The sequence below is a fragment of the Phlebotomus argentipes genome, unplaced genomic scaffold (genome assembly GCF_947086385.1).
Source record: "Phlebotomus argentipes unplaced genomic scaffold, Phlebotomus argentipes genome assembly contig_15, whole genome shotgun sequence".
Lineage (NCBI taxonomy): Eukaryota > Metazoa > Arthropoda > Insecta > Diptera > Psychodidae > Phlebotomus > Phlebotomus argentipes.
This window is the reverse complement of record NW_026776181.1, coordinates 16,864,957-16,889,052: the sequence shown is the minus strand read 5'-3', so window position 1 is coordinate 16,889,052 and position 24,096 is coordinate 16,864,957. Positions and strand designations below refer to the sequence as shown.

General features: G+C 38.1%; 1 protein-coding gene across 1 annotated transcript in view; it reads right to left on the bottom strand.

The window, feature by feature from the left end:
• The window catches only part of LOC132262330 (homeobox protein B-H1-like), a 31,903-nt gene that overhangs the window by 3,875 nt on the left and 3,932 nt on the right, over positions 1–24,096 (bottom strand). The window contains exon 2 of the mRNA XM_059761579.1: positions 6,223–6,451. Coding sequence (XP_059617562.1) covers positions 6,223–6,451 — 229 coding nt within the window. The remainder of the gene's footprint in view (positions 1–6,222; positions 6,452–24,096) is intronic.

Here is a 24,096-nt window from a genome sequence, read left to right as displayed (position 1 = left end):
TTGGTGGTTTCGATACAGTTGTCGCCAAATGAATTGGAGCACGAGAATTTTTGGGACTTTCTTCTTGAGTCTGAATAGGAATATTAGACTCATTTGAGCCGTAAAAGACTCTTGAAACACAGTCAAGTTTGAGATGTTTTTCACACTATTTTCTTTAATAAAAATCCCTTTGCTTCTCTAGATTATCTTTGTCGATTTGTATAATTCATTGTCCATAGCAAAGTTGAGCTGTTTTATTGATTTTCCACTCTAAAATAGCAAAATTCAGCTCATTGTTGACTTATTTTCTTTTTCTTTTAAATCCTTGTAGATATCTTACGGTAATTTTAAGGTTTTCTTTTGATTGTTAATAAAAATCACATCAAAATATCTGCTGGAAACTTCAAATATTCCTTAAATATTGTTTCTCTATAAGTTTTCAGGGTTTAAGACGCAAAACGCATGTTTTAAGCACTGCTGAAGTTCTGGAAGTGTCTGTGAATTCAGCTGTATTATCTCCCCCTTGAGTATAGTTTCTAATAATTAATCAGTCAACATTTTGACACTTTACATGATTTTCAGGCATTTTCTATGACTCGAAGGCTTCTTTTTAGCTGTTTTTGGTGTTTCACAAGAGCAATTAGAGATTTCACTGCTGTTAATTATGCTTTTCCATCCACTTAAAGTGCTTAAGAAGTCTCATTGTTATCCACCAATTCATGTGTCTTATTTCATTGGCAACCAGTGTATCTTGTGCATATGCACAAGCGCTCTCAGGTATCATTTATTCAATTTGTAAACGCCGTACACCCGAAATTGGCGGTGAGATCTGTGGAAGAGCCTCACGATTGTGCAATAAGACGTCAAGAGGTGGACAATTAGCGTGGAAAAGGTAGCTTTTATGGAGTTCATCTGAGGTGGAAAATTTCTCTTGTTGCCTCGCCACTTATCCACCCCGGATCAGACGCAGTCCGAAAAGGCCTGGCAATGGTAGTCTTTTATGACCATCTGACCGCCACGATCGTGCAATCTGCAGCACATTTAACGATCAATAATCGCACAAAGTGATAAACGGTGATTATTTCTTAATTAAACAGGAGGAGAGGAATATCGCGGAGAGTACAAATTTTGCCCATTACGACCATTTTGCACCACGTACAATATCTAGAGGAGAATGTATAGCATTAACACCGTCATCAATCATGTAAATTGTGTTTCGCGCTTGCAACAAAAATCTCAACTTCTTTGCCATTGTTCGTTCGGCCACAGCGTGATTTTCCTTCCAACCGGCGAAAGCCAATTTAATTGATATTGTTGCTCAGCTACCGAATATCGGTGGTGGTGGAAAAGCGATAAGAATTCGCGGCTCTCGAGGCGCGAATGCCAGAGTGCAAATGCATTTGCCAAGGTCGGCGGCACACCAAAACCACCCGACAATGGTCAGCAAACGGCGCAATGCATGATGTAATTTATCATTCGTCTCTCGGTCGCAACAGTGTTAATGATCCCCCATTGAAAAGGATTAAATCAATCATTAATTCACGATGCTGAGCATGTGTGTGTGTTCACGTTAGTCACACTCAATTGAATTGCAGAAACGCATTTCGGGCTGCAAATTCGCCACTCGAGTGGCAAAGGAAAAAGTGTAGCGCGGAGATTAATTGACTAAAAACACTCATTTCCGTTCTTTTCTCGCTATCACGATCAATGTAAATCACTCTCTTGATGGCTTTCCAGCATGATTTTTCACTGGACTCTCTTTGTGGATGAATTTTTGAAGGGTGAGTGGAATTTATCCACTAATTGGTGAGAAAATCCAGCGCGATAAGTTCGCGAAGAGTGTTCAAAATTGGTGCGCATTTGAATGTTGGAGATCAGAATCTTTTCAAAATCGCGCGCCTGAAGCATTTTCTCTCAAACAAAAATCCGCCCAATTTAAGAGCTCGCCAAAAGATCCACTTTTTGCCAATCAGTGGCGAAACAATCGTGCGATGAAAACTCCCGAGAACCTTGGCAAAATGATAAGCAATTTGCCATTGCACAACTCTTCGTGCGTGCACTCGAGGGTGTGTTGAGAAAGTGTATCACTTTAAGTGTTGTGTGCACAACTTAAGAAATGCCCCGCGAGTTGAAGGCGAGCACAAAAACAATCTACAGAACGTGATTTAATGAATTAAATGGCGGTATTTGGTGTGTCGTGAGCATTACAAGGGGGAGATAATATGGCTAAACAGGGTACATCACTTCCTTACACCTAAGACACTTCCAGAACTTTGGCAGTGCTTAAAACAAACGTTTTAAGAGATTTTCCAACCGCATAAAGTATCATAACCTCAAATTCAAGAGTCTATGACGTGAAAAGACGCAATTTTTTACTTTTATAACCCTTAAAACTTGTAAAGAAACAGTATTTAAGAAATATTTGAAGTTTTCAGCAGATATTTTGACGTGAATCAATTTTCAATCACTCTTTTTTGGGTGTATTTCTGAACATAACCTAACATTTACCTTGAGATATCTTTAAGAATTCTTGAAAGAAACATATTCGGAATGTTTTAAAGGCAAAATTAATCGACAATAAGCTGAAATTTACTTTTTCACAGTAGAAAATCAATCAAACAGCTCTTGAAATAGACAATTTTTGTATTCTGAAACAATATTTTAGAGGTTATGTTCGATGTTAGCAGTTTAACATTAGATTTCATTTATTATTGTATCACTAAATTGCAAAGGTGCAAGAATGAATGATTTCGGAGGTTATTTATGGTGATAAAGCTTGTTTTTAATCAATCACATAACCTAAAAAATGTAGTGATCAATTCTTTTTCTCTAAGTGTTGTGTTAATTTCTTTTGAAAGTAGCTTTTGAACGCACCATATTGAAAATATTCAAGCACTTTTGCTTTCAAATACTTCCCACTGAATTGTACACCACTTCTAGCCATCATATCTCCCCCTTGGAGTATTATGCTCACAATTATGAGAGCACTTTTCTCCCTCTGAACGCATTAATACTTTTTTTCCTTCTCTTGTCAATTGCTAACAAGAGCGACCGCGACAAATTGTCGCGTTACGCAAACCATAAATTTTCCTGTTGCCAAAAAGAGAGTTGGGATTTTTATTGTTGGCCAGAGCGCGCGCGAGAGACTCGGGAATTGGATTGTACAATGATTTCCCGCCACATTTCCCGACTCTCTCTCCCGGATTTTACTGCATTTGTGACATATCGCGAGATCGCTGTGAGAGAGTGAGACTTTTGAATAAATTTAAAATGCAGATGAGTGGAAGTAATGCGTATTAATTGATGTTTTATGCAATAATTTGCCGACAGACTGGCAACGGGGTGAAGTGAGGCAAAGGGGATGGTGTGTTTTCCGATGCTTTTTAATGCGAGGGTCCTCAAAACCACATCGAGTGATTAATGTGCGCGGCAGCCACAAAAATATTAATGTCAAAATTTCAATTGTCGTTTATATCTAATTACATATTCACATTCACAATGGGAGACAGAATTGTAATTGTGCGCTCTTTTGCCTGCCCAGAAGATCACACTTCCACTCGCTGTCGCATGATGAATGCGCGCAAATGACTTCTTGAGAATCACAGAAGGAATTTGTGGCGATCAACTGAATTGGCGATCAGTGGAGCAGCGCAAGAAGGCGACCATTAGGCCACAATAAACGCTGGCTGCACGTTCAAATGGACACCAATGAAACCGCAATTGTTCCGCTTCAAGTGCCATTTAATTGTTGCTTTTGTACTTCAATATCGTTGCTCTCTGGCTCTCGTGTTAGTCGCGCTAATGTCTCGTTCAGCCCTTAACGGAGCAGCGCGAGAAGCAGGCAAAACCACCCACTTCATAGCCAGTGACAATTGATCTATTTGCTGATTACATTTCATTGGGGAAATAGCTGCATATCGCGATAAATACACGGCAAGCCACACTCTAATGGGCTTCATGCATCGCCGCGTCTGAAGAAAACTACCATCTTGGACCATAAGAAGTTTTGATATAATTTGTGATGAAGCGTAAAACCATGTTACTTTTAACACACAATCAGTGGATTTTCAACGATTTTTACGCCAAAGACAAAACTGAAGCCACAAAAAAGACCATTTCTGTGTGTGATGTGGAAGTCTTTTCAAGCCATTTCTCAGTCCAGCGCGCGATGGACTTTCAGAGTCTCTGCGGGGAATTTCAATTTGTAGAGTTTATTAATGATCACCGAAAACCAACTTCTCCGAACTGAGCAGCAGATTGATTAGGGAGCAAAAAGAGGTCGAGGGTGTTTTTGTAGATCAATCTCCCAAGAACGCGCACGGAGTTGAGGAAGCTCTCTTCTCCTGGCCGCCGAGCTATCTTCACTGTCATGGTCGGGGTGTGTAATCAAGTAACGAAAAAAGTAAACTAGTCATTAAAACCATATCTTGGCGAGTAATTTGTGTTAAGTAGACCTTCTTGTTTCTGGGCGCACACACAGAGAATGGAAAGAGTGAGATGACCCGACGAGATCCTTTTGTGGCCGAAAATCAATTCCTCACACATTTTCGGCTGAACTCTCTCACCATCTTGTGCGGCATTCTGTCAAGTCATGCCCAATTGCTTTCCAGCCATTCGGCCGGAGTGTTTTTAAAACAATTTGTTCACAAATCGTGTGCTCGCCTCCTCGCGCCAAGGCACTTCTTGTTGGCCGCCGCGCAACACATTCGCTCAGCAAATAGTTAGGCACAAATGCCCAAGCTTTTGCCTCTCTAATCAGCGATGCCTTTTTTCCAAGTTGTCACCCAGGAAAATACACAACTTCCGCGCGAGCACACGAGAAAGTCAGCCAGTCATTCAGGATGTCAGGAGGCAGACGAGCGGAGGCGGGGAGAAATGTCGGCATGATGGTCCTTGATGAAAGGCGAGCGCGCAGGAGAGAATCATTTAATTTACCGACTGTTTTATCCATTTTTGAAATTACAAACGCCACACACACAAAAGTGCTGAGTCGCTTTCCGGCGCCAATAGACTTAATCTTCTTCCAGCCCATTTTCGGCATACCCGAGACATCCTAAATGGAAGGTAATGAGCCCGATCTGCGTCTCTTCCCAAGGAATTGCAACTGCCGTGGCGCCTCTTTCTGCACAAACCTCCTGAGATGCGTAATTACACCATCGCTTCTCTCTCTCCCTTTGAGCGGGTGAGATCAATTACTTCCGAACATGCAACTCACTCCCAGGCTCTCTTGTCTGCCATCTCCGATCATCCGGAGATGTCTGCTGGTCCTCTCCGCCAATGACACCGGCCAAATGTTATCCCAAGTGCTCTCGAGCGGCAGCACGCGAGTGCCCTGAAATTGAACCCTTTGGGCAATTGTTGGCCTGCACTGGCCATTCTTTGGAGGCGTTATTAAGTACTTAGCCGTCTGTTGGCTGAAAATCGGACAGAAATATTCAGGCTAATGCTACTAAAACTCTTCAATTGTGTAAAGACAAGCAGGAAGTTTAAGTTATCTTCCTTAAAGGCTCGCTTTATTCAACAAATTGACGCAATGTCGAATGTTTTCTCTAGACTTTGCGTACGTTTTAAGACAGCACACTTTAGAGAGGGAAAGAACGTCGAAAATCATCAAATCTTCATCTAGAGTCGAAAACATTTCTAGTAATTAAACAAAATCAAGTATTTTTGCATACAAAAGATCACAATTGGGATCCTTTGGATGTGGAGTCTAAACTTCTGCGAGAAATTCTTCATTTTACCATCATTAGAGGCAGCATATCATCTCAGTAATCTCCTTGTGGTGTTTCTTAGACAAAATACCTCTCTCGAAAACACCCAACAACACGTTAATTGAAACAATTTACACTGGTAATTTGGACGGGATGAGACAAGAAGGCATTTAGTGTGCTTGAGAGATTGCACAATTGACAAGGCTATAAGTCCACAAAAATCCCATCTTCACGGATCTTTTCGGTGTTAAATTAGTCACGGCGTCAACAAAGACTCTAACTAGAGACAATCACTGTCTATTTTTGCCTTCACGAGTCGCACGGCCGGCCAAGAAGGGCGAAAAGCCGAGGAAAACCAAACAAGATGACAAGACGCAAACTCAGTAATGAGATTCTGATCCACTGACTCATGTTGTTTAGAGGGGATTTTCATGCTTTCATTTTGGAATGGAGGAAAAAAAAACTGTGTCAGTGTTTTACGCGGATTAAGGCGAAAAATTGGACGAACGGACAAAAGAGAGGATCAATTTACCTTCGATTTTGGTACCATGTCTTCACTTGTGTGTCACTCAGTCCCAACTTATTCGCCAACTCCATGCGATCCTGAACACTTAAGTACTTTTGTCGCTCGAAACTCTTCTCCAGCGTCTGCAGCTGATGATCTGTGAATGCCGTTCGTGCTTTTCGCTGCTTTTTACTCAATCCCGATGATCCGCCAATGCCCATTCCACTCTTTATGCTCCCATCATCATCTTTGGCACCTACAAAATACACCATTAAGCGTCATTAATTTCCCTCCAGCGTCCACAGAATACCTTCCATTTCATACCACTCTTTGTCACTCCAACAGTGCACAATGTATTAAAGTATCTCAATAAATGCCCCCGAAGTGAATTCACAGCCATGGTGTTTAGCGTTAGTTGACATTCAACTCTATTAAATATCGTGACGTGACACATTTTTTTCTTCAATTTATTATTAATTGTCTTCTATGCGATGCTTTTATTCTGCGTCCATCGCTTTGGGAGTGAACGTTTACTCAGAGGCTCACATTTTGTGCGTCGTGAGAGGGGAATTTATGAAAAATTTCTGTAATTTACCGAAAGATTGTCCACTTGAGATCTCTTTCGCTGCATTGAAACTCAACGAAATTTTCACAGCAGTCAATCATAAAGTCTTTTTATGAATTGTTGTGCGTTCAGTGGCATTCAAGAGCCAAATGGGATCATATAAATTGCTATATTTTTTCAAAGCCCAAATTCTAACTGAAAAAAAGTGACGGTAATGTTGATGTCTGTTCCCATTTATTTAACCAACATCACACCAATGAATTCTCTTGTCTCATTCCACGACTCCTGTTGATCTCACGGATGAACTACCGAAAATTAATAGTGAGAAATCTATAATAATATAGTTGCTGAGGTGAGAAATGACGATGGCTGAGCGTTGAACAATGAATCTTCACAGACGAATGAGGTCTTGACAAAAAAACAAGAATCGTTGCTCATAATGTTAATTTTATCGTCTCATTTTGCGGGCATCTGGATCATGACAAGGTACAATTTTTGCATTAACGCGCGCGCCAATCGAGAGGGGAAAAACCCTCAAAAGCGCCCCTTTTTCTCCACTCCCAATTGTCACAACAGAATTTTTGAAATTAATTAAATAGACCAGACATTTTTAAGGATAAAAAAAAGGCCGCAGCATGACAAGGCGAAATGCAGTCGTTTTTATGGCTCATAGTCGGAGAATCGATTAATGCTTTTGTGCATTGCTGAATGGTGACTATGAAAGAGCGCAATTGCATCCCCCTTTCGTGCCTCTTGCGCACAAACTCTTGCCCTCAAATCCAGAGGGAAAATCACTCGCGATTTCAGACCATTTGCTTTGTGATTATTCAATTTTTTCCCGTGATTTTTAGTTAAATTTTGATTATTTTCTCCACATATTGCCACCAGGGAGCAGCAGTTTACACTTTAAAGGCAAATAGAAATTCTGATTATATTTTGAAGGCTAATTTAAAGAGTTCAAACAGCTCTAAATAATCTGTTAATATTGTTTAATACAATAATTCCCGTAAAATAAAATATTTTTAAATTTTATTTAAATGTTGAGTAACTTAAAGCGTCAAATTTGCCTTTGGGAAATACAACTGAAACTTCTACATGCTTTTCAAACTTCATCAGCTGATTGGTTGATGAAGAAATCGAGCTTTTTCTGCGACAAAATGCTTCATTATGTGAAAATGGCGATTTTGTTAGCGTCCCCCACGCCGATTTTGCTACCCTCTGGCGGCGATATGCGGAGAAAATAATCGAATACTTCAATATATTTAAATTTTTATAAACAAATTATTCAAATGTTGATTATTTGATCTCTTCAACACAAAATAAATATCAATATTTGCTTGAGACCATTAAGATTCCTCAAGAATTGACTAGTGGCTCTCCCCTTGCCTCGAATCACTCAGCAATACACTCACGCGGGACTTTTCAATGACAACCTTAAGCATTTACATGAATTCCGTGCAAAATTGCAGTTTTAAGAAGGCGAAAGAAACTTGCATTTTATCCGTCACTCATATAAAGAGGCAGTCTTTGTTGCCAAATGACACTCATGAATACACCTCACGATCTTTTGTGTGGCTCATCTTTGACTGTGGCAAAGAAAAACCACCCGGAGAAAGGCAAGAGAGTCTTCTATAATGCAAAAATTAACGGATAAATGCTAAAATTACATGAGTTAACATTTGTAACTTTTAATATAAAATGCAAATTGCCGCAATTATTGTCATGTTCTCTCACCCTAAGCGCATTTTCTGATTTGTTTTTTGTTGCCTTCACTGCTTGTGCAAATAGTGCAAAAAGGAGATTCACATGATTGTAATTGGGTTTGTCTTTGTCAAAAGTTGCATGACAAATGAACACATTAAGAAGATCATTGCCATATCATATGCCTATTCAATGCCATTTCACTTGATTTCTGCTTACTGCATGAAAACACCTGTAATAACTTCTCTCTCTCTCTCTCTCTGTCTCTCTGTGGTATTTTCGAAGAAAAATCTGCTTCAGTCGGTTTTTCAGGCTCATTTTGCCAGTTCCCGGAAACCATCACTCAATTGAATGCTAAATTGATCCTCAGCACTGCATTTTTGGCCCTTTTCAACATGCTCCAGAATTAACTAATTGGACTAAAAATTTTCGTGACATTGACAAAGATTTCGAGCATTTCGCGTGCCAGCTTGCCAGGATGTGGCATTGCGAGTAGTTTTCTCATGTCTCAAGTGTAATTACAGTTCGTGAATGCTAAGTGTTTGTGGTCACAATTGAGCAGTACACGCCCGTCAGGCTGAGCTCCTTTGCGCCAGGAACAAAGAGCGCACCGGAACTTCCTCATCAGGGAGAGACGACTTGAGGGCGAAGGGAAGAAATGGCACATCGTTTGTCTTGCATGGCTGGCAAAGTGGAAATTCTCCTTTTGTTGCCACGGAGGGTGGCTTTTCGCCCCCGCCAATTCCCCACAGTGTGTCTTGAGACGGTGGCAAAGGTGAGAGCAATATTGTTCTTATCAAAGGGAAAACCATCAAATTGACCTCCTAACTCTCCTTTGTGTGTCACACTGATTCGCACATTTTTCTAGCCGGAAAAATGAGGGTGAAAATTTGTGTCAAGTGGGGTTGGTTTTCACAGATTTTCCCCCGCATTTCCTGGGCGCGCGCTTTTGTTGCGGGCACTTCTCGCTTCGTTGGCGCGAAATGGAAGTGAGATTTCTCTCTTTGGGATGCTGTGTGCGCATCGATTTTCTCGGATGCGAAGCTGAAGAGATACACACACGCTATATGCTGGTACTCAAGATTGGATGAAGAGTGCCATCAAACCACGCCTGTCTCTTATCCCTCCCATATTCTTGGCGCGCGCACTCACACACTCGCACGCCTCAGATTGCGCGCATTCGACACTCAAATTATTTGGCGCCCCCTCAAATGCTTTCCGGGCATCCTATTGTCTTGTCACCCGGGGGGACAAGAGCTCTCCTCCGCGTGAAGCACTCCGTGAACGCCTGCGCTCACACATTTCCACAATGAGCGGCAGCGACGGGAAAAATGGCGAGACGCGCCACTTTAATATCTCTCGGCGGGAATTTAAATTTATGACAAAATATAATTAACTCACAACAATAAAATGCTTATGCTCTTGTGAATATATTACAATGCAAGCTCGCGTTCACCTCAAGACTTGGGCAAAATAAAACTACTCTCGCAAAGCATCATCGGAATGTGGAGGAATTCGCCAAGGAATGAGCACGGGAAGAATTTATTCTAAATGTTACTGAAATTCATTCTGGAGCGATTCCCACTCAAACAAGGCATGTTAAAAATGTGTTACATTTGTCTAAAACACTCTATGCTATCCTTAGTCACACTAATCAGGCTTTTGTGTTTAAAAATCACTGTGTTCAGTGTGTTATTTTAAATTATCTTTCAAAGGGTGTTTTAAGAAATGTGTTAAAAGCAGCTTGACAGATCGGAAACTGCAGAATATCTTGCAAAGATGAAGCATAAATATGAAATATAATTGCAGTAAATCTTTTTTATCACAGATTTACTGATTATTTTCATGTATTTTCAACAATCTTGGCAAATTTCACAATTTTCCAAGATTAACATTTTTCAATTTTAATGGGAATCGCTCCATAATTCATTCGCATCCACAAAACACTCTGTCATTGACACTATTCTTCTATCGCGAGACTGTTTATAGAAAAAATAGCTTCCATTGACATTACAATTGAAGCTCTTCTGTTACATTCTAATATCATGTTGATCGCGAATGTCGCGCTCTCTGGGACACACATGAAGTTCAGTATCGCGAGATGTAGTAGAAGATTACAGGGTTTTCCACATTTTCAACAATTGTATCGTGAAGTGGCGGAATTAGCATTAATTTCGTATAAAGAATTTGTTAAGCTGCCATATAATTATGATGGTGTAATTACTCGAGTTGATAATTTCTACATTTAGACATCGTCTAAATGTACTTCCGGTCTGGTGTTCATTTGAATTTTTATTACTCTGTCTTTTTGGCGCATTTTTCTCTCTCTCTCTCTCTTCCCCCTCGCAATGATTGTGCCGAGAGAAAAAAAAGGTGGAGGAAAAGAGAGGGAGTGAGAATAAATGTTCACGCAGTCCAATAAATATCCTTAACACCTTCGTACATTAATGCCGGAGGTGAATTTAAGAGTTCCCTGACGACTATATGGAATTAATTCCTCTCGTCATCAGTTGGATAAATTAATGCTAATGCCATTGAGTGTTGTGCCCCTCTCGCAGAGCCCCACTATTTAATACATAAAACATTTTATTAAATGCACCAGAAAGAAAACAAACCGCGTGCAGTGCGCTTCCACAGCAACTTTTCAACTTTGAGCAATTATCATAAATGAAGATCTCTGGAAAACTTAATTACTAACAAAAGAGGAGCACTGAACCACCAAGTCTAGCATGCACACTCAGCCACAAAACTACACCACTTTGCTCAGGCACAATATGTTCTGAGATGCAAATTGTACAAGGCTTCATTCTCTCTCACTGCACACATTCATTACTCGCCCTGGTCAGACTCTCGCCAATTAATTGCACCACTTTATTTATCTATTGCATGCTAAACCCTGTCATATTGGGTATTTCCCACATGGATTTGCTTTTTTTTTTGCTAAAATGCTACAGTTTCTGCAGAAGTTTGAGCACGGAAAATTGATCCCAATTAGAAGAGAGCTGTTAGAGTTTCACGGGAAATTGAGTGCTTGGCGCACAATTCATTATAGAAACTCCTAATCGAGAACAATTGCGAGGAATTTTGCTCATCGAGCGAGAGAATGAAAATGGAGCAATTTTGCCAAATAAGTGAAATTCTTATAGGGTAAACAATTAATTATGTCGCAGTTACACACATCTCTTCTGTAAGAAGGAAAGGTGGAAAGAAGAAGAAAAAAATTGTGTGTTGGTTTTTATGACGATTGTCTTAAAGTACAAGATATATACGAAGAAATGTGTAATGGAACAATATAATAATTCATATTGTTCTCAGTCTATTAACTCTCTTTTGTTGTTTTTCAGTATTTTGTGTTTCATAAATAATAATTTAACTCTTCTTTTTTTTCGTGAAAGAAATGCTCTCGAAAGAACCATTCGTTATACTGTTAATTACAAAGCGAAATGATAAGTTAATCAACAAGCTTTTCCTCTCTCTCTCTCTCTCTCATGCTCATCTCTCTCTCTCCCTTTCTTCCTCTCTCCCTTAATTAATAATAAATACGTCAGATATTCTACATAACTGTTGATGATTTTATAGAGATATCCACTCGACGCTGTTCTTCTACAGCCAATCTTGAAGCAGTCATGAGAGATTTTCAGCGCAAAAAGGCGTGTTATATTTCTTCCATTGCATTTGGCAGTGTTTGTTCAACAGAACTGTTGAAGTGTGTGTGTGTGTGTGGCAAAAAGGGTTGGCGATGTAATTGCAATTGCAGACTGTTTTTCATCAACAAATCTCGCGTGTGAACGGAAAAATTAGCTGCACACATATTTTAGTACATTTTATTGTCATTGCTGTAATGTTTTTACCCGTTTTGCTTTCGCAAACACGAAATGCATGATCATGTAAAATGTGAAAAATTCTCAGCGGAAAATCGACTTTTTTTTCCTTCATCCAAATCTCCACCCCATCTCACCTTGAGCTGTGAGCCAAGGGGGAGATAATACACTCAGAAGTGGTGTACAGCTTAGCAGAAGTACTTAAGAAACGGAAGTGTTCGAAAACTTCCTTTCTTGAGTGCTTCTTTTACAGCAAATTATCCCGATTCTTTGGATTTCTTTTGATTTTTGAACAAAAACAATCCTTTTTGTAGGTTATGTAACAAATCGCAGACAGATTTAGTGAGTAATTCGCATTCTAGAATATCTATTCTTATGCTTAAATTCGAAAGATCGCCAGTCATGGGCAGAATTAGTCATTTTCATGCGATAAACATTGCTATTCCAGAAACTTTAATGCCAAGAAACACTGAAAATTGTCTTAAAACCAAGCATAACCTCAAAAATAGTGCTTTTGATTTGGAAAACGATTGTTTTAGACAACTTTTTGCACCACTTTGACTCTGAATCTGCAATTTTGAGTTCAATGGCAGAGTCTTTAAAGATCTCTTAGTCATATTTTGAGGTTATAGTCGAAAAAGATCTCCTTAAAAGCGATTTTTCAGTGGATTCTTACTCAAATTGTGGTGCATAAACAACAAGTAGTGCACAGTTTGAGGGCATACTATCTTCCCCTTGGGCCGAGCGATAAATCGCGGGGGGCGGGGGGGTTGAAAATGTTGCATGACAGACTTTGTGATTTGTCATTGGGCAGCATTCCGCAGAGCCATGGCTGAAAATCCGTAATTGTACGAATATAATGTGTTTTAATTGGACATAATAACTTCTCCGTAATGAAAGATTAATATTTTAATTTCGATTTTATACGAAATTTGTGTGACACTGAGCATTGCATGACGGAGAGTCATAAAATATCTCTCTGTCTCTCTTTCTCTGATTTGCTCCTATGAAGTGTACTTTTCAGATGTTGTGCGCGGCTTTTGCCAGGTAATGACTAAGTTAATTGTATATTTTGAATAAGAAAAAAAAATTATACCGTTTATTCTACGTTTATTTGTTGTTCTCTCGCAGCAAATTGGAGAAAATTGCACTGAATATTGTTGGCAGTCATTTTTGTTATGGGGATTTTTTTTTGTGTGTGAAAAATTGTTGGAAAAATTCCTATCAATGGCTTTTAGGCCGCATGATTCAAAACTTCCACAAACATGAGTAACAATTTGAGCCAATGATTTGATGTTTCATCTCTCATGCGAAATTGAGATGTTATGAGATTGCGACAAATATTGAGAAATGCCGCCAATGAAAGGCGCCTTTTTTCTCTCCTCGTTTAATCACATAATGAATTGATTCACTCCTTTGCTTTTGCTCATCAATTTTTTGACGATATATAGTTTTTGTAAGCTTGATGAGCTGAGAAATCGATCGTCTTTTGTGCGTTTCATGAAAAGTTGATTGAATTATTTTCGAGGGAATTTTTTTTTTACTTTCTCAGAAAATTATAGCACAAAATCGAAATGTCGAAGCCGATTCGGGGCAAAATGAAAGGGTATTATATTGTGGATGGTATGTATAGGTAGAAAATGGTGGTACATTTAAGTCTTTATGGTCATGGAAGTGGTGTAATTGTATCTCTTTCCCCCGCGCCACAATTTTCCGATTAATCTTTTTCTCCCTTGACACAAATTGGATCGCGTGATGTAACATTTCTCATAATGTTATCGTGTATACATTTTGTGGTATGACTGCAGCATGAATTATTGCTCATTTTAAATGTAATAACCGATCAACGATCATAAACTGAGTAAATGATTTTTAAAATAAATATTAGCCCTAATGGATGCGCCTGTGATTTAGCATTCTTCGTGTCTAGTCTGTCTTGCATTGCACTATTTCCCCATCGGAAAAGGGTGCTGCATTAGTAATTTTCCACAAGAATTGCCCAGACTGTTGCGGTTAGCAATTGCTTATCACTGGGATTGTGGCAACAAAGCTACAATTTCCTCCCTCGCGCCACGAATGCCAGTAAATATAGGGAGTCTATTAGGGAATTTCACGTCCACTTGGCCAGTGCGGAGAAACTCCGTCCCAGAGGGCGATTCCACAGTGAGCCAGGACAGGTGTTTTCCACCTCATCCGAGAGGGGCATACAAACCACCGAAAAGGAACCACGATTCTTATCACAACCAACATATGTTCCAGCGTCTTAGGTAAAAATATAATTAAATAGCTAATTATCTTTATTGCATTCCTCTTCAAAACTCCCCTCGAAGATTTCTTCCATTGCTCAAGACATTCCAAAGCATTAAGCCAGAAGATATTCAAAAGCAAGATGAGGAAGGTTAGGAGAAAAAAAAACTGTAAAACTCTTCTCTTGCTTAATCGGAATAGTTAGCAACTATCAGACATTGTAACTTAATTAATTAATTAAGATTATTCTTAGCACGTTTTGTACTCCGTCACGCCTCAATTACTCCAAAGCACTCTCCATGTTTGTCTGGTGGTAATTTTATGATTTTCTCAACTATGGCGCGTTTTTTTTGTGCATGTCAAAATATTCCACAACGACGGGTGAATGGAAAACTATGAAAAGAGGGTCAAAATTGTCTTTTTTCGGGAGAGTAAAAATACAAATTTCGCACTAATATTGCTGCGAAATTTGCTAAATTTACTTTAAAAGACCTGAAGAATGCTAAAATTTCTCTTGAATTGAAATTTTTAATAGAAAAAAGTGAAAAACTCTTAGAAACCCGAATTATTATATTTGTCAAGGAGATCAGTCAACTTTTCATGCTTTAAGTCGCAAAGCATGAAAATTTTGTACATCAAAATCATTTGGATAAATAGAAGTTCTTAAGACTTGATGTGAAATTCCTCTTAAGGGAAAATGACAGTTTACAAAGTAGTGTTTTTATGTGAATATATGCGCTCTCTATTTCCAGTCACTTAATCTTTAAACATTTATTCATGGTTCTTTAATTTGCTGACAAAACATGCGCAGTATAATTCCATTTGCAGAATGTCTTCTCTCCATTCGCAGCGCAAACAGATGGGAGACATATCTTGTCAAGATGAAAAGTGAAAAGGATCAAAATGCAGTGTTTAGTGGCGAAAAAAAACAACGCATATAAAAGAGTTGAATTGTGACGCAAGTTGCATCGACGCTAATTCACACGCAACCGCATTCCCTCAAGTGTAACACAACATGCAAAGAGAGCCAAGAGTTTTGCCTCGAGACAAGGAATTAGGAAGAGCCATTCTAACGATCACACGAGGGGAGAGGAAGAGGAACATTGTCCAGCTGAGAGATGTCTTGGACAGCGTAATTGGCGCAATTTGAGAGACACTTTCCATCCATCTTTGCGATATTCGGTGATCGCAAAGTGGAGGAAGAAAAAATAGATCACACTCCAGATTCAATGTGGAAGAGTCATAAATTCAGCCCCGGAGAACAGACTCTTAATGACGTGCCAAGAGAAGACCGGCAGCAATTACACAAATGGAATTAATTGCAGATACACGGGCAGAAGAGTCTATCGGATGAGCAAGCCAGTGACGGAATCTGGAACGAATTGTTGGGAGCTTTTGGTCAAGTTCCGCCCCTGAGGCGATGTTGTAGATGTACTAAAATGTTAATTTGAAAAAATGGTTGCGTAACGAACCGTGAAAGAGCGTTTTTAATATACAATTTAGAATTACATGCGCAATGTGAACAAACTTTATCTCCTCCTCAGCTCTCTTTAACGTTAAATGGGCAAATGTGATGGGTAACTTGCTTCACTTCTGATCACAATCAACCTAGAGGAAAATATACAATACCTTCTTTTTCGCTCACATTTTTTTAAATGAATATTTATATGTCTGTGGAGTCACCAGCGAAGAGACGGATTATTAATATATTTGAAAGCCATTAGAGAGATGCTTTTCTCACATCATCATCAGGAGAGTGTGTTTTATGTAATTGTGTGCGACTTGTGGATGCGAAAATGTGTCTTTCTTCTCCCCCAAATTATCACTAAAATTCACCTCAACTATTGTCGCCTCTGTCCACTGGTCACATTGTTAATGATTTCGCCGTCCAACCGCCTTCGCCCGGAGGCGCCAAGAGAAAAGCGCGGGGCGAGAGGAGCGACTGAGCGGCTCAAAGTGCGGAAAGATTTATTAGCAAGATTGTGTACAAGCTGGATGGATAGATTGATACCGGTGCCACGATATATGAGGTGTATTTTCAACTGCACGCAGACAATTCATCGTGGAATTCTCTCTCTCTCTCACTCGCGACTTAATTCCCCCAACAACAAAATTGCCCCCCAAAAAACAGAGGAGACTCACAATTAGGGGGAATCTGTTGAGTCTCTTGCTTTTCACTTTACAACTTGTTAATGTTGAAATTGGAAAGACTCCGTGAAATTAATTGCTTATGAAATTACTCTCTATGAAGTGAAAAATTGCAATTTACGTGTATCAATCTTCAATCTCAGACTTTGTTGTGTTGCCTGGAGATTCAGAGTTGTCCTTTCTACGTTTGTCACAAGTTTCTGTTGTCATTCCAGAAGTCTAAGATTGGATCAAGGGGAAGATAATATGGCTAAAATCTGAACACAACTTCCTGACACTTTCACGACTAAAAACTAACTGAAATCTAACTGCCAACTTTATAATTCATGATTTTCAGACTCGTCTAACGAATTTTTACAGAATGTCTAATGATTTTCTGCTTTCAACATGTTAAATAAAAATTTGAGGGTATGTTTAATATTTTATTACTGCTGAAAATGCATATTTCTACTAATAAATGACAATAATCCCTTCAGAACTCCTAGAAAAAATTACTATTTGAATAAAACAATAAAATTAGTGCTATGAACTGAATATCAACCGAAAATTAACTGAAATCTAACTGAAAACTATAAAACTCACATTTTCATACAATATTTCAAGATTTTCTTGAGCTGAAATTGTTTTTTGACATTTTTTTTAACTGAAAATTGCTGTTATTCGGTAAAAATTGAGGTTATGTTTGATTTTAGCAATATTTCTTAATACTTAGCTTCCGAAATCACGATTTTCATTGAGTGAAAATATCCAATTCTTGAAAATACTGTCAGTTCAGGCATAGAATTTTCAACTTTAAGATGTTATTTGGTCTCAAAGCAGCCACATAATCTAGAAAAATATGTCAAAATGCGGACTTGGAATAAAAAGTGATTTCTGAGAGCATAAATAATCAATAGAAAATCAAAGTTGTGAGCCAAATAGTGCATAAATTGCAACACTTCCACTTCATAAAACTTCTAATGATCTGTACACCACTTCTGACCACATTATCTCCCCCTTGAATTGGATTAATAAGTGCTTCCCAAATTGCACAACTCTCGCGCGCGCATTGTTAATGTTGGGTAAACATTTCCTATTAGCTTATAAAAGGATTTTCTAGCAGGATGTATGCAACAATTACACGTTCAATCAGCAAAAGCCTTCTTATTAATCGATATTGAATTCTTTGGCGCACGAAATCGATCGTTATAGCATTTACAAAATATTTCTATAAATTGTAAATGTATACATTTTTGTAAGGAAGAGAAAATTGGACTCTTGAAGTAATAATTCTTGCGGTAATACTTTAGGGTCTTCTAAGCACGCAATTAAATACTTTTGTAGAAATTTAGCAAAAATAGAAAATTGCGAATGGCCTCAAGTTGCCGATTTATACTTCTTCCAAAATGTAATATTCATGCACAAACAACTTATATGGCAAAAAGGAAATGTATATATAGAGACGTTGGGCGTGAAGTGTATTAAATGGACGCTAATTTCTAAATCCACGTGCAAGTTTTGCTTCTAAGAAATTATTTTGTCTTGAAAATTAATTGTCCAGCGAAAAGTGGCCTTTTTTGTCCATTACATATAAATTATCATTTATTACTACCAACTTTTTCCACCCGCAGCCCAACATCACCTTGATAGCTGTGAATGTGTGTTTCTTAATTGCAATTATTTCACTGTTGCCCAAAAAAGCCTCTTGAATTTCTAATTTTTATATTCTATACAATCTCGAAAATACTTCTAATTATCTCAACCACAAAAATCCTCCAATTAACCGGACTGCACAGGTGAGAGATGGCCAGAGAGAGAGAGACACGCACCACGCACGTTTATGGCCCTCCTAATCGCAAATGATTTTATGGCTGCCAGATTAATATAATAAGTTTTTGAATGGGTTGAAGTGAAGAAAAAAAATCATATAAAACCGTATTAAAATTCTAATATATTTAACACTTATTTATCGTAAGCTGTGTTGACCACAAAACGCCTACACGGCCAAGTATCTGGCTTGCTCTCGCGCAATGGTATTTCTCTGTTCGGCGAGAAAACGTCTCTATAGATCCACACACCTTTCGAGCTTCAAACGTGTCTCACTTGGGGCATCCACTTTATAAATATAGTGTTATGAAAAAAAGAGAGACGAAGAAACAGTATTAAAGTGAGTGTTGAGAATTGCAAAATCATGTTCAATTAAATTTATTTCATTTTAACACTCAGCCACAATAAAGAGTGTAATGTATAAATAATAATGAATTGAGATAGTTTTCTTGTGTGAGTGGCGAGCAAGAAATGGCACGATAATTTAATTCCTTCGGAAAATTTGTTATACACTCTCTTGTGTCACCAACTTCAGCCACACAACAGCAACAAGCTCGTGGGGGCCTCCAAATGGGCGCATCTCAATTCAATTTACGATTGTGTGTGGCGCAAATGGTTAATAAATTTGAGGACGGACACACTTTTTGAAGAATTGTCCACGCCGCGCGTCTTAACACGATCGCAACACTTTATCGCTCTATTGGGCAGCGGGAGAATCACTGCCGCGATACCGATATTTATGGGGATGGACAGTTTCTGTGTGATCACCACAAGATGTTCTCTCGCGGTCGCCCGAGGACATCACACACGCAAGAAAGATTGACTCTCCGCGAGTAGCACAGTCTCTTCTTCTTTTTTTTTGCCTCTCTCTCTCTGTCATCAAATAGGAGAAGAAAAAAGAACCCGAAACACGCCGCTCAACGAAATTTGAGCACAAATAAAAACACGATCATCACGAAGTTTATTTCCTGTTCGAATGGTGTGATCAACAAGTCGGCGTCTGATGATTCTCCTCCGGCCGGGATTGAATTGTAAACGTATAAAATAGTCAAGTGATAGCCCCTCATTTAGTCGGAATCCAGCATTAGTGTCCATATCCGCCCCGAGACTTCTTGGATCATCAGTCCAAAATAAAATTATACACCCAGAAAAATGCCGCAATTACACTATGAACTGCTCGCATTTCCCAGTGCAACTCAGATTGCTCAATTCCTCTGAAAATGAACTCCAAAAAGCACCAATTTCAGCACTCGCGATTGATTAATCTTAATATGAAACTGCTATTAAATGCCATTCTGACACTTTATTTATTGGAAATCGGACACAAAGATCAGTGTGGGACTTTCCGGACATCCTAACCTGAAAATTTACCTTGATTTGACTAAATATTCTTCCCTCTTGTCGCTCCTTCCTTTATAAATCTGTAAATCAATTCTCTCTTAGCTAATATTTCAATCCAAACTAGTCTTAACTTACAGCTTTTCTCTCTAAAAATCCGTTTATCTTCTCACGTCTGCTTCTCAATCTGAAAACCCTTGGCTCTCCCGGCTTACTTTCCCATCATTAAATCCCTTTCCTACTCATGACAAATCTGCTGCAGAAACATTTGCTCTCAAAGTCTCTTATCAGTCAAACACAACTCGTTTGATACAGTCTAATGCTATTTTGATCGAAACTGCTAAACAAAGTGCTCTTCACAGCTCAATATTAAGCTGAAAATAAATGAAACATTATCTAAAATTTGTTGAAATAACCCAGCGAGCATAAATAGCTAAAAAGCATGTCTTTTAGCTGAAAAGTGCTTAGATGTCGAGCTAAAATTTTAAGAACTCTTGAACAAGATCCCAAAAGCAAAATTTCAGTGAATTTTCTTAGCAGTTCTCAGATTTTTCCGTCTATTTTCGTCTGTTTCCGTGCCATAAAAGGCCTGAAAGCATGATAATCTCTCATTTTTGAGGTTATTTGCATAGCGTTGTTTATAAAATTCACTTGAGTGTTGTTATCACGAAGTATATTATTGAGATGGCATGATTTTACATGATGCGACATCTGTGCGTTTAAATGCGCATCAGTACTTTGACTGATCGCCGCTACGTTCGCTAGTGCATCAGAATGGCTCAGATCTTAGCGAAGGAAAGCGAAAAAATGAGCTTTTTTGCATTTTGTGCTCGTTGGGAGTGTTTCTGTTGGCAATTGGCAGTTTTTCCTGCACTGCAGCCGCTCAGGATTCGCTTGAGTGTATTTCCCTCTGATTCAAAGTCGTGCAATTTGTTTGATTGTAGGAAGAAATCCGACCGCGCGGGGAGTTGCTGACACTCCGTCTTATGGCAATTAACAGCTTCAGAGCCACCGCGTCATCCGCGGATGTTTCGCTGGAACTTGGACTCCTAAAGCCAATCCTCTCGAAATGATAAAAGCTAAACGGACTAATAGCATCCAACACGGAAACGAGCCATTATGCCACAAAGAGCGACCACTTAATTGGGACCCCATACATGAGAATATTATGCCCATTAGCAACAAAACGTAATTTAATATTAAATACAATATAATAAAGAGCGAGAGAGGGAGATAAAAAAAAATAATACACTAAATTATACAAATGTGGAAAAGTTGTGTGCGTCGTTGCGCGGTGGGAGAGACTTTTTTCATCCATTTTTCCCGTCTTTTTTTTTCCTATCTCCATCGCGTTACTCTTTTTTTTTCTTAACCTTCTGATATATGTACCTTCTTCTTCTTATAAAACAGTAGCGTGTCGACTTTTATGACAAATGATCCATTGAAACTGCTTCTGCCAGCATTTGAAAAAAGATACATCCATAACTATAAATAACAGAACATCACACACTTTTGATATCTATTCCCATTTCAGTGAGATCTTGATTATACGTCGATGATTGGTTCTTAGAATTTATCATCAACATTAATTTTCTCCACAATAAAAAGGAATAGTTAAAACGGCAGCGATAAAACCAGGTAAAAAAAAATAGACACACGATCGTCTGTCGTGTTCCGGGTGTTTTTCCTGCCTTCATTATCATCATCGTGGCGATTTGAAAAGTTTGTTTAGTGTGCTTTTCACTGATTTAGCACCAATAATACCACAGAAATGTGTGTTATAGTTGGCGAAAAGTGCACATAAATAGTGTCTCGTAACGAATTATGATGTAATTTCATGAAAAATTTTCAATATAAATCACTTTATTGATGTCTACAAAAGACTTCATTTCGCGGGAAATTTATTGCAACACCAGTGAGTGTTCCAGTAGATTTACTTTGTAAATCTCCCTTGATATAAGCCGTCACTATCATGGCAATGTTTTGTGTAACACGAGTTTTGATGAAGAGGAAAACGGCCGAATTAATACAGCAGTTATGTTTCATTTTTATTCATACAAAATTATTTATTTTCACTGCATTGAAATTGAAATTGGATGAGTGTTTTGAAATAGCACAAATTATTTCGCAAAAAATGCAAAATATCATGTTTTTTTGCAAGGTGGAAAGAGTTTAACGAAAAAAGAAACACAACTAAATGGAAATTCTTTTAGGTTTTTATTTGCGTGCGATTATGAAAATGTGTCTGAAAAATCCCTGACAGTCGCATTTCAGACTGTGAATGATAGTCATTCAATCTCGATGCGAGGCAATTTGATTGAAATTATCATAAATTAAATGTGTGCACAATTAAAAAAAAAAAGATTATCGAGTCAACCAGAAATGAGAAAAATAGCAATCAAAACAGCATTATTTATGCATCTGCACACTCAGAATTGGAGGCAATTCATCGATATATTTCCACTGATTGCATTTTCTGCAAATTCAATATTTCATTTTTATGCTATTTTACATCGACTTGTGCCTCCAAAATGATCAAAAGTCAAAATCGCCATTTTCAGCGGAGCGAATTCAAAGTTTAGCGTTAAAAAAGCTGCAAAATTTGTCAAATTGACTTTAACACCCTTAAAACGCTTTCAAATCATTCGTTGAAGTGCAAATATTGCTTTGTATTTATTATTTTGTAAATATTTTAGTTGATTTTATTGGTATTTTTTGAAATTCTTGACTAAAATATGGCAAAATTCAGAGGAATTCTGAAAATATTACTTTCTTAAATCGATTTTTAATAGTCTTCGAGTAGATTTTATCCCAACAAGTTCTAAAAGATATTAGAAATATTTATTCGAAGTCTGAAAAATATTTTAGAATAATTCTGAAAATCTTAAATTTTTTTTCAAAAGGCGTTTCATACGTTTTCCAGCATTTTTTGAGACATTTTTCATGGAAAAATTGTACAGCGTAAACAATAAATATTCGACTTTTCATTCGCAAAACATGACAATTTAATCAATAAGTGCTTTTTAGATAAATAAGAATTTTTTGCTATTGTTTTGATAAAAGTTTTTCAAAAATACATAAGATGAAAACTCTGATAAATCGACTTGTCATAGTTTCCGATTCACCCGTCGAAATGCACTTCGTCTTCCCATTCTCGAAAATAACAAATAAAAAAAGCACACAATCAATGAATGAAAAATCACATAATTTCGCTTAAAAGAGCGCTGAGACTCGCACCTCCCGCGCAAAAGTGTGTTGGAGGGAAAAGGAAAGGTGCAATATATGTGGGGCTTAAGCACTGCATTCTTCTCCGCATTTTAATTCACTTCTGCGAAGAAAACGCCAGTGCAGGTGTGTGCGATAATATGCGGAAAATGTTTCAACTTACTGTTACGGTTTGAGATGCATATAATGGATTTTGCCGTCTGATAAAGCGAAAATGCAAAGTAAATACGTAATCAGGGGAAGTGTATGTGCATCGCGGTGCGGATAATGGTGAGAGTTGCATGCGACCATTCTATTGCGATACATTATATCTCTTTTTTTTCTCCATTAATTTCGTGCATGTTTTGTTGTCTACCCTTTTTTTCTCTCTTTCTCTCTCTGCACAACCTTCTTCTTCTTCTTCTCTTCATCTTTTTTTCATTAGCCAGATTCTTCTCCCTCCCTCGCGAAACACTTTGTGCAAAGTTGCGAGAGTAAAATCAGTCGTGGAGACTTAATATTTATATTTACTACCTAAATACACGAGACACACTTCCTGACCCAATAAATTATTCATTGTGATTTTAACACAGCATAATCCCTTCCACTCAAGATATCACAGCTAATGCAACTCTTCGCATTTCTGTATATAAGAAATGCTTTATAAAATTATCTTAATCGAGAAGTGTGTTTTAGGAATGATTCCACCATCAATAGTATAATCAATTAAGATAAGTCCCCACACTCGTTTGCCAAGTTGGTGACGAACAAGGGGCAGATATTATGCTCCGAAGTGGTGTACAACTTTGTGAAAGTGTTAGGAATTGAAAGAGTTAAAATATTTCTTAGAAAAACCAATTTCATTGCTTTTCTAGGTTATTTGATTGATTTAAAACCGCTTCTGACATTCAAAAACTTTCAAAATCAACAAATTTGTGTTTGAACTTAAATTGTTAGTTAAACTACAGTCAATCATAACATCAAAAATACAATTTCAATCGATAAGAAAGAGTTTTGTTTGGTTATTTCCGCGGTTTAAGCTTAAAAGTGGAATATTTAGCGTCATTATCT